Below are 11121 nucleotides of genomic sequence, written 5' to 3' on the forward strand. Positions count from 1 at the left end.
ATAAAAGTATGGGTGCACTACTGTGTGTGTGTGTGTGTGTGTGTGTGTGTGTGTGTGTGTGTGTTTAAGTCTTTATAATTTATCTGACCAGGGAGGACCCTATATCTCTTAAGAAGACTTCATTAGGGCTTATTATCAAAGTATTCAGAGGTCTGGTTTTGTGTTGTCAGTGTTACCTTCGATGGGCCATGCCAGTTGAAATCAAGCCCCACATTGAGCTCAGTTCTTGCTGTACAATTTAAGACAAGCTTTTCTCCGGCAGATAGCTCGATTTCATGAGGGGGGCTCAGAATCACATCATGAATCCTGTATCCTGGGGCAAGTAAATGATAAAAACAGAGAGTAAGATGGAAAAGAGATCTAGGACTTGGCACACATCTTTTAAGTGGTGCAGAGCGTGTGACATCATTTTCCTCGGGGACCTCACTGCTTCTTGATGGCTTTAGAAAAGCCATGTATAGTGATTTTATAAATTACCATCTTAAGCATTTCAAAGATGTCGCAATAACCCAATGAATATTAAAATCTAGATACAATTAAAGGAACTGGTGCCAAGCAGTGCTCTGAATATTGAATTTCCGTAAAATGAGCTCCTGTGGTGGTAGTTTTTTCACTCAGTTGCACCAGTTTGCCTGGTAAAGAAGAGTATTTGGAAAGAGTTAACCATATTCTGAGCTAATATTGTTTTCCATATCCCTTGCCTTTCACTCTACACCTTGCTCTCCAGGATACTCATGTGGAAAGCCACTCCTTATTGTATGGTATTCCAATACAATAAAGTGGAAAGGAAATATCCACTTACCTACAACCAAAACTATGTACATGATAGACTGATATGTTTCATCATTAATCTTTGCCTCACAGAAGACCATGCCGGCATAGCTGATCATGTAACTGGGGATAGTAAAGCCTTTCTCACTGTCCCAGGAAATTCTGTTTCCATCCGGAACAAATCTCCTTTCTGGATACCTCTGATTAGCAAAAAGAGAGACAACAAATATTTAACGCAGCACTGTTCAAAGTTGATGGCCAATGAAGGGCCCATCTTACTTTTTACTTCAAGAACTTTGATTGTGCTGTTGGGCCTCCCTGAGGGATCTTTGCCATTTGCTCTTGACATGGTATTGGAAATGAAAAGCCCATCTCCCAAAAGGCTTGCAGCTATGGAAACGTATGGGGTGACTGCAAAAGAGACAACTCACAGCACAAAGTGACACGTTGAGGTTTGAAATCGACCCTCGGCACGGGATCACCACACTTTTGTTCTTGTTCTCGGAGATGTACACGATGCCATGCTGGTCACTGACAGAGGCGATGAATGGTGACCTGTAATCTAGAAGAAAAGGGAGTTCTCCCGGTGAATTATTAGCAGGAGAGTTAGTCTTTGGGTCCATGAACTCTAACTGAATGATGGAATGACTGTCATTGACAACTTGCATGGACAAAGACATCCACAGGCTAGTCTGCACATAGATAACAGGCTCTAAAGATGTGGTCGAGGAAGGGCAAGGAAACGCGTGTGCGCACACACACACAGAGAGAGAGACAGAGACACAGAGACAGAGACAGAGACAGAGACAGAGAGACAGACACAGAGATGCAGACAGAGAGATACAGAGACAGAAAAAAGAGAAGGAAAACTTCAACAAATAACTTCTTCCACATGGAATATTAACAAGTAGAATCCATTTCAATAGTCTATGCTTTAATAGATTTTTTTATATAAAATAAAAAATTTCATTTAAATCCATACACTTAAACTCTGAGTTTTATAATGCTAAAAGTTCATGTTTTTCAATTAGGAAAATAATGTAAATGACTAAAAAGAAATTAGGATCTTTAAACTAAGAGAAAATAACAATCAGATGATTCAGTAATTCAGAAGAATGATTTTTATAATATCTTAAGTCTGTGAAAACTGTAGGTAAGGGTCTTTATAAAACGTAATGTTTCATAGCCACCACGTTTAGTTTAAGATTCAGCATGTATGAATATCTGTGGCAATGAGTATCAGGAAAAACAGAATTCCAAAGATTGAGATGAAAGCCAGATCGATTTCAGTATCTTTCAGACGCCATTCACACAGTATTAATATAAGGCTGGGGATTTACTTCATCCCCTAGAGACAGAACCCACGGTCTGGAGCCACTATTTGAGATAACACCTCCACTCCTACCCCCCACACATCTGGTCAAACCTTTTCAGAGGTGAAGAAAGAGTTAATGAAACCAAAGGGAAGAAGAGTAACTAATTCCTTTCAACAGCAAAAACCTGATTTCCTCCCCAGCTGGAAAGCATAGAGATGCAGCTAGCTTCACTCCCCACATGCCATCCCCATTATCCTGCATGGCCAAGGCCAACTTCCTGGTTCCATCCACTGCTAAACGGGTCAGAGGGCTGAGGAAGTAAGAGGGGACATTAAAGACCTATCCATAGGGAATACTACATTCAATGCTTTCCTTCCTGTTGTTAAATTTCATGAGCAAACTCTTGGATAGCTCACCTCAGAAAGCTAAGCAGAGGCAGGAGGGGAATTTTATGGTCTATCCAAAGGCATCAAGTATACAAGCAAACAGTGCTAGAGACCAGTGCCTGTTGCTCCTGCCTACCATCCATGGACATGTTAACGGAATATTACATGGCTGCTTCATTCAAAGCAAGCCTTGGGGAGCTAAATTAACCTCTTGACTTAAGACTAAAGCTATGCTGGAAGCTATTTCAGTAGCCCTAAAGGGGAAGTAAACAAAAGAATACCAAACAACCACGCATCCTCCCAAAACAAAACATTTATTGTAACCCACGAGATGACTTTTCTCATGTCTCCAGGTTTCCTGACTCGGGGAGAAGGAAGTATCAAGATATTGTAGGAGAAGCTCATCTTGAAGCATTTCCAGTCAGGCTGAGAGCAGGAAATCCTTGCAATCTTCTGAGAGAGCCCCGTCTCCCAAGACTGCCAGATCAAAAGGAGCCAGGCATTCTCCAAGGTCTGAGTCTCCCTCAGCTCTGCAGGGTGAGGAGGGGAGGCACAGAATTCTATCCTATGCATTGCTTACTCCCGAGCAAAAAAGAATACCCGGTCGCTGAGAAGCTCAAGAGCATCATGGGATATTTGGATATGGCCTCTGTTCTTCTGTACACTGTCCCTACTGAAATGGAAGTGTAGATATGCAAGTATGGTGCCCTGGTGAAGAACTTTCCTGACTGGTGAGAGTGGCTTTCAGGAAAAAAAAAAAAAGAAAAGAAAAATAAAGAAACATAACATTGCATGCTCATGTCAAATATCATGCAACTCAGGGCTGGAGAGATGGCCCAGCAGAGAGAAGCACTGGCTGTTCCTGCAGAGAACCTGGGTTCAGTGCCCAGCACCCATATGGTGGCTTGCAATCGTCTGTAACTCCAGTCCAGGGGATTCAGTGCCCACTTCTGACCTTCACAGATAGCATGCATGCACACACTACATATACATACATGCAAAGCTCTCATTACAAAAAAAAAAGAATGACAAAGAAATCTTTACATATAATACAACGTTTATATTCCTGAGAAGCAGATGTTATTATGGGCGGTGAAGAGAGGTTTTTCACGAGAAAAGGTGGTGTGAAGTTTTTAGAAAGTAAAAGAGATCATATTCATCCCCCAAATATGGAATACATGTTACATTGTAGTTTTCATTAGATGGATGCTAAGTTATAAACCTTGATTACATCACAAAACTAACCTTTTGATGTAAGACGAAAGCTAAGTTCCTTTAACATAAAACTAAAGGTGTTCTGTAAATCAATTCTAGATCATCAGCCCTTAAAGGGGAAGTCTATGAAGGAAGCCCAAACAGCTAGCCATAACCTCAAAATAAAATACTCACTCTGTCCATGAAGACTGTTCATGTTTGTAGGTTTCATCCCCCTGGAGTTAATCCTAAGCTCTCTCAGTTCACACAAGCAAAGACAAGACATGCAGCCTGGAGGGTTCTTTTGAGTGCAGTGTTGTGCTTTGCACATGGGTATGTGAATTTTTTTTAATATAGTGGTAATGTGGAAAGGAAAGATCTTATGGGGAAGGGAAAAAAAAAGAAAAGAAAAAAAAAAAACAGCCTCTAGAGTCCTTGGCTATTTCCCTATGCATTCCTGCAAAAACCTCCTCCCTGCTACAGATAACCTATCTCACCACAGCAACCTCTCTATGATTCACCTCCAATCCTCCTCGTTTTCAAAGATCCCAGAGTCTCGTAGAGCAGAAGACATTTTATGAGTCTCCATAGCTCGAGACAGGTCACAGAGAATCACAGAGCATCGTAAAAAAAAGAACCAGGGCTGACCTAGCCAGAGCAAAGAAGTGCAGCTCCAACCAAAGCCCAGACTGCTGCTGAGTCCTTTTTCTAAGGAAGCCTGGCAGAGAAGCTCTTACATTCCTCTGGGCAAACAGCTTTCCCAACAAGCCTCTTACTGGACTCAACTCTTCTTGACTCTATTGCATTGACAACATTGGAAGCAGATGTGGGAAGCACATTCTGGCCACCGCTTACCTTGAACATAGACATAAACAGTAGAGCTTTTGTTGACGTCGTCTCTGTAGAAGCACTTGTAGGTGCCAGTATCATTTCCAACCACTCTGGGAATTTTGAGAGTCTTGCAGAAGATACTGTCACCACCGCACTCAGTCACCGACACCCTTTCCTCAGAATCACGCTGAGCGTTGGGCCAAAGCCAGTTCAGGTCCCTCTGTCCCCTGAAAAAGTTTTCCCGGAAGATATTAATGCCACACTCCATGCCACGAGGCTATGATTAAGAGAGCAGAAGATTTGTTTTTTTACACACATATAAACTACTCAACAGACACCTTCAGACTGATAGACACTGATGACAGACAGTCTACAAGGACTTGCCACCAACAATCACAGCCCCTGTTACATAAATCACCCACATGGCCAGGTGTTTTCTGTTAGTTCACTCATTCATCTTTTCAATAAATATTTTAAGCAATATATGACGCTAAGCATTATAAAAGACAAAGAACGACTTTGAAGGGACCAAGGATACTATGCTCAGTGGTAGAGTAGTGGCCCAGTGTACACCAAGAAGAAAAAAATTTGTGCCTTTCTGGAACCTACCTCTGATCAAAAGGGAGACAGACAATTAAAAAGGTACAAGTTGATGCATAAACAGTGGTGATTTCATATTGTGAAGGAAAATAGAAATGAGGCGAAGAAAAGGGAGGAATGTGACTGAGCGGACCTATGCACATCGGGAGGGGCAGCATTCCAAGCAGCAGCAGTACATGAGGAGGACAGACAGAGGTCAGGGCATATCTGGAGTATTGGGAGAACGGCAGAGAAGCCAGAGTCCTCACGTGGATAAAAGTAAGGGGGGAATAAAAAGTGAGTACACAGAGAAAAGAGGCTCACAGTGCCTTCTGAGGGCCACATCAAATAGACATTACTTCTATAGCTTCCATTCTCCACAAAGCAAAAGGAAGGTAGTCAATACAAATAAAGCAATGAGCCATCATTCAAAGAGCTTAGAACTTGCATAAAGTCACAGTATCATCTGTGCCCCGCTCACTCCAGGGTTTGTTCAGAACTTAAGAAATGTTTCTGCAGTCTCCAGAGGGAAGGTGAAGCCTTTGTAGATCTTAAGTGACCTTTGTGTCTGAGAATAGGTAGAGGAAAGTCTCTAGAATGACTTAATGAAGATAAACAGCTCTTGCTATAACTTTCTGGTTTTGCTTTTTCCCAAAGACTGGGCACTGACGACTTTTGTAGACCTTAGATAAGAGGTCTTGGTTCTCTCCACCTGCAACCATCTACACTAGACCTGAGTTGTTCTGTGGACTGCTTGATTTTCCTCAAATATAAGACAGTTGCTACAAGCTGCCAGGGTTCTTTTTGTCACTGAGCACTCTTCTCAGATGGCACTGGGCCCATCGCCATCCCTACCAAAGCACACCGCTCTGCAGACAGCCCTTCGAGAATGATCACACACCCAGCTACACCTCTTCTAGGTCTCCTTTCTTGCCTCTTGGTGGAAAAGTAGAATTCAAGGTCCCCTTCTTGCCAAAGAGTTCTGTTCCCCAGATTATCCAGCATCAACGCCATGACTTCTTGCTGGCAAGTGGGAAAGAGGCCCGGAACATCAAGCCAGATTTTGAAGGTCATGGTCCGAACAGGGATATTACTGGCTAGAGATTAAATTGCTAATAAGGACAGAATTTCATTTGTAGAAAACAGCTGAAAAAAGATGTCCAAAAGCCATTCTGGGTTGAACATAGCTAGAATCTTAACTCTAGTCATAAGGATATCTCCTTTGTTTTACTAATTTATCAATAGTTGTGAATGTCTATTACATGCCAGTTTTTTGGCACGTCTGCACATACATGCATGTGTGTGCCTGTGCATATTGTGTTTGTGTAAAATGTCTGTACGTGTTGAAAACGGCTCAGCAAAAGAGTACAAAAGTTTGAAAAGACTTCTCCCATTGTCTCATTATTAAATGAGTTCTTAGACTTCTCGTGACTTATAAACAATTGTTCAGTACTATTATACTTCTGCAGTAGTGGAAATTGCTGTGATCTCAGTAAACAGTGGGCCCGTTCACACAGAAAAGCTGGATCAAAAAGAAATCCTTACCTGCAAGTAATCTGAAGGGTTGTATTTGCCAAAATTGTCAGTATGTCTTTTTGTGTGCTGAGCTTGGGTGTATGGAGGGAATCACCAGGCAAACCTAGAAACAAATTAGATAAGGTTGGATTCAATAGGAAAGCCCTTCCATAAACAACGCACACTCCAGGTTTTAAAAGGCCTCTTCAGCAATTCATTGTATAGGTGGGATTGACTTTGCCCCATTCCCAGTAAAAGTTCACAAGCTCTGTCATAACAGGAAGAATGGGCAGATGGTCACGAACCAGCACAACAGTTCTGCAATTCACAGCACCAGGGTGGAGTTCCTGTTTTCCTTCGTTGCCAACTTCAAGGTCTTACAAAAGGATATGGGACACTGAAACCCGGTGAACCTCCCTCAATCTGATGATCTCAGGCCCTTGGGAAAGGACCCACTGACATTTCTTGTAAAGCATAGGATATACAGATCTGACTGAATTGCTGATTAATGAAAACTCCCTACAGAGATCTCTCTACAGCTCATCTCCATAACCCTGAAAGGGACAGGAGTCACTCTAACCCTGTCCCATTGTCTTTTATCATGCTGTGTACCAGACTTCCTTTGGTATTTGAGCTGCAAAGGCTAAGGTACTGGCTTCTAAAGACAGCACATTTAAATGGACGAAAAGGAATTGGAGAAGAGAAACATCTCCCAAGTTCATGCATACATGCATATTCATAAACTCAGGGCAAAACTAAAAATAGTGTAAGTCTAATGAGCTATAGCTAGGGGGTCCCAACTCATTAATCAATGTTCTGAACTCATACCAATACAAAGCTGGAGACATAAGACACTTGTTACCTAACCGACTGAAATGCATGAAGGCATCATGAGAGATCCGCACCACTGCAGGTCATTACACAGCGAGATAACTAGTTTTCGGTCAACTCACCTATAACGTGCTACCAACTGCTTAAAAAGCATGAGAAAAACAGAAGTTGCCCGCCATGTTAAAGGACATCAAGATCCCCCAGCCCTCCACTTCAAACGTGAGCTGAGTGTGGTGGCACACACCTGGAAGCCCAGCATTCTGATGAGTGAGACACCAGGACGCAAGTTTGAGGCTAGCCTGGGCCACACAGTGAGACTCTGTCTCAGAAGGAAAGAATAACTAATTAATACCAGGCAGGCATCCAGGCTTTCCGATTCACGCTGACTAAGAACAGATGACTCCTAAGGCCTCAGCTGGCAATGACACTGTTGGGCAAATAAGTGAACGTGAACAAATATGAGGCCGTGTCAATAGAGTATGAGCAAATAGCCAAGGCAAATATCCAGTGCCGTGATACCGTGGCCCCATGAGAACAACCAGAGCAGTCCATTCCCTGACTGCAGGCGACCTCACACACCTACACAGATGTGCAAAACAGTGTACAGCCATACCACCCTGAATACACCCAACCTAATCAGATGTGCATCTGTTGCTGATATAACTATAGATTTATTCATTAATAACATATTTTTAAAATGTTGAAAATTAAACGACACTAATGAATTTCAGAAGCTAGCTGGCATTGTTAATGACTTGTGTTTGAGCCGTGATTCTAAACTTCATGGCGTGTTTATTCCCAGACCAACAGATATGCATTTTAAATGGCATTCGGAGTGACTGGATCACAGGTACTCTTGGTCCTCCCTGAGACGTCTATAGAACTGGGTAGTCACCTTCAATTAATCAGCATAGCGTTTGTCGATATGAGAGAAGTCGTTGTTCCTAACACAGGCAAGCAATTAAAATGTTCACAAACAGGTCTTCCAATAACGGAATCTGACTTTGTTTGAGAAGCGGGAAATGAAAACAATTTGTTTGATAAGTCTACTTTAACCGTGACTGAGAAACATTAACCTGAGAACCATCACTGGATGCAACCATGTGATGAACCCATCAGACAGGCAGATGTGTGAGGAAAATGTGGTAGTAACTAGCCATTTGGTAAGCTGTGCCCACTCCACCACCACAGTAAATGACCTTTATTCCTCAGTGCCAGGAAGCAAACACAAGAGCCTCAGTGCTCTACCTGTGATCTACATGTCTCCGAGAGCCTCTCCACCGTCTCTATAATAACATACAGCCATAGATTCTCTTAGGGTGCAGGCGCATTAGCTATGTTCATCCTAAGACATCAAAGACCGCAGCACAGGGATATGTCTGCAATCAAATCTAGTCAAGGAGGTTATCAATAACTGGAGATTTACAACAGTGACTAATGCTCACCCTCCCCCCCCCCCGCCGCCTTTATTCAACCTCATTCATTTTCACTGGCAAGTTTGGGTTCTGTTCTTTAGAAAGCTCATTCTGACTGTATGAGGTACATATGCTACTATACAATAAAAGCCCTTTTATGTTCAAATCGGATAACCAGCATTAATTAATTTGTGCACTGTTATCCTTCCCGCTCAAAGACCAGAAGGAAAAACAACAGCGGCTCTGTCTCCAGACTTCGATGGCACCAATTATAGACCAATCCAATTAAGCAAGTCACACACTCCAAAAGGGCAACCTCCATTTTATTCAGGGACCGGGGTATACTGTTAAACTGCTAAAATAGGGACATTCCCGGCTTCCAAGCAACTCACTTCTCTATGGGACCCAGGGCAAGCCCATGTTCCAGGCTGTCTTTCTCTTCCCAGAAAGGGGAAGAGTTCAGCCTTTTCAGGAACAAGTGGACACCAGTGATGGAGTTTGTCTGATGAATCAAATCATGAGGAAAACTCAATAACTGTAGACAGGCGATCTCGGTGCTGCATGTCACCATGGTGCCAGTGCTTTTAAGGCGTGCGATTCTCTTGGGATGTACGGAATGTTTTACAGAATTTACTTTCTTTTCTGACTCTCTATTCTCCACTGGGTGGAGATTGGGAAATCTGCAAACTGTGGCTTCAAGAAGGAAATAGAGGAAGAGGAGAAGGAAGAAGGAAAGGGAAGGGAGGAGAAGGGAAAGGAGGGGAATCACACAAAAGCCCAAGAGCGAGTGTGCGCCTAACCTTGAAGCAGAGGCCATTTTTTAAAAAAAAAGAAATGTGACCCTATAATTAGGTGCCAAACGCAAGAGTTTCTGAAACTTTCAGAAACTCTTTTAGAGTTTACCCCAGGGCCGGAGGCTTTGGAGTAGTAAGTGGAGAGTTACTTTAAGACACCTGGAGAAGCTGTCACAGAAGAGGAAGCTGCTTCTTCCTCCTACCAGCAAAGTAGCATTCTGCACCAAAGAAAGTTGGGGGAGGAAAGTGTTGCTCTGTGAAGAGACCTCACCTCACATAGTCCATGCACTGATGCGCTGGAGCTAAAGGAGAGGGGAGCGGAAGGCGGGTTCCCTGCTCCACTCTAGGGCAGCAGGCAACAGCCCGGGATGCTTGATGCCAGCCAGGCCGCCCGGCCTGCGAGGCTTCCCAGCGATTGACTGCCTGTTCTGCCAGTGGGAGCGTCTCTTGCCCCGGCTCAGGGCGCCTTCCTACTCCTGCCTACCTAGCGCCAGGGACTGTGTCGGCTCCGCAGGACACGCTCCAACCGAAGCCCGGGGGAGATTGGAATCCTGGCTGAGTCATTTCGCTAGAGTCTTTGAACCTCAGTTTCCCCATTGGTAAGTGAAAGAACACCAACGGGCGGTCTCTAGAGCTCTCCGAGTTAGGTCCTCTTCTCACCCATCCCCACTCTCCGCCCGCACCCTACTTCTCCGCCTTACTTCTAAAGAGCGGGCTCCTTACCCACAGAGGCGGCTCGGGTCTCCACGCAGAACCACAGAGCGACAGCTAGCAGCAGCGCCTTGCTCTCCATCCTGCACCTCGCGCTGGGCATAGAGCCCAGTTCTCAGGCACGGACTCTTTCTCGGTCCCTGGCCCAAAGAAGTCACAGAGGCGGTTTGCGCCCCCGCAGCGCAAGACCGGGGAGAGCGCAGGGCACCGGCGCCCTGGCTCCAGCCGCGGCTGCAGCGGTGTCCGCGGACACGGGTCAGCCAGGTTATCCCGGCTGCGGGACACAATCTGGGCTTTCAGTCGTACCGGGTAGCGTTCCGCGCGAACTAAGGATACACAGCCTACTTCTCTTGGGGTCCTGAGGACTCAGTGCAGAGAGCGAGCGCTGGCTAAACACTAGAGAATGGGGGCGGGGTCATTACCGGGAGGGGTGGGGACTCCCTGAGTCCGGCCACGCCCCTCACTGGATCCCAGGTTTGGGTTTCCCGGTTTCCCACGCCCACTCCCCCACTACCCCGGAACTGTGCCGGGCGGCAAGTCGCATCCGAGAGCAAATCTGGACGCAGCTCGGTTTCTGGTGGAAGTAAAATGTAACCAGTAACGGGCCCTGAGACACTTGCTGCCCCCAGCAACCTGGGAAACATCACCAGAAACACAAGGCCGGCTGCGCCCTCATTAGGCACCTCCAAGTGCAGAACTTTCTTGGCTGCTGCAGCTGAGAGTCCCAAGGGGCCAAAATTCCGCCGGCAGGTGGGAGCATGAAGATAGGAACCCTGGA

The 11121-nt window shown here is 44.8% G+C and overlaps 1 protein-coding gene across 1 annotated transcript in view; it reads right to left on the bottom strand.

The window, feature by feature from the left end:
• The window catches only part of Kdr (kinase insert domain receptor), a 43085-nt gene extending 32374 nt beyond the window's left edge, over positions 1-10711 (bottom strand). Inside the window, exons 1-6 of the mRNA XM_034509074.2 lie at positions 10356-10711; positions 6623-6716; positions 4523-4725; positions 1203-1333; positions 803-971; positions 177-313 (exon numbers count right to left, since the gene is read on the bottom strand). Of these exons, the coding sequence (XP_034364965.1) occupies positions 177-313; positions 803-971; positions 1203-1333; positions 4523-4725; positions 6623-6716; positions 10356-10446 (825 nt within the window). The 5' untranslated portion in view covers positions 10447-10711. The remainder of the gene's footprint in view (positions 1-176; positions 314-802; positions 972-1202; positions 1334-4522; positions 4726-6622; positions 6717-10355) is intronic.
• Positions 10712-11121: the final 410 nt, after the last annotated feature.

Source organism: Arvicanthis niloticus, chromosome 7, assembly GCF_011762505.2.
Source record: "Arvicanthis niloticus isolate mArvNil1 chromosome 7, mArvNil1.pat.X, whole genome shotgun sequence".
Classification (NCBI taxonomy): Eukaryota; Metazoa; Chordata; class Mammalia; order Rodentia; family Muridae; genus Arvicanthis; species Arvicanthis niloticus.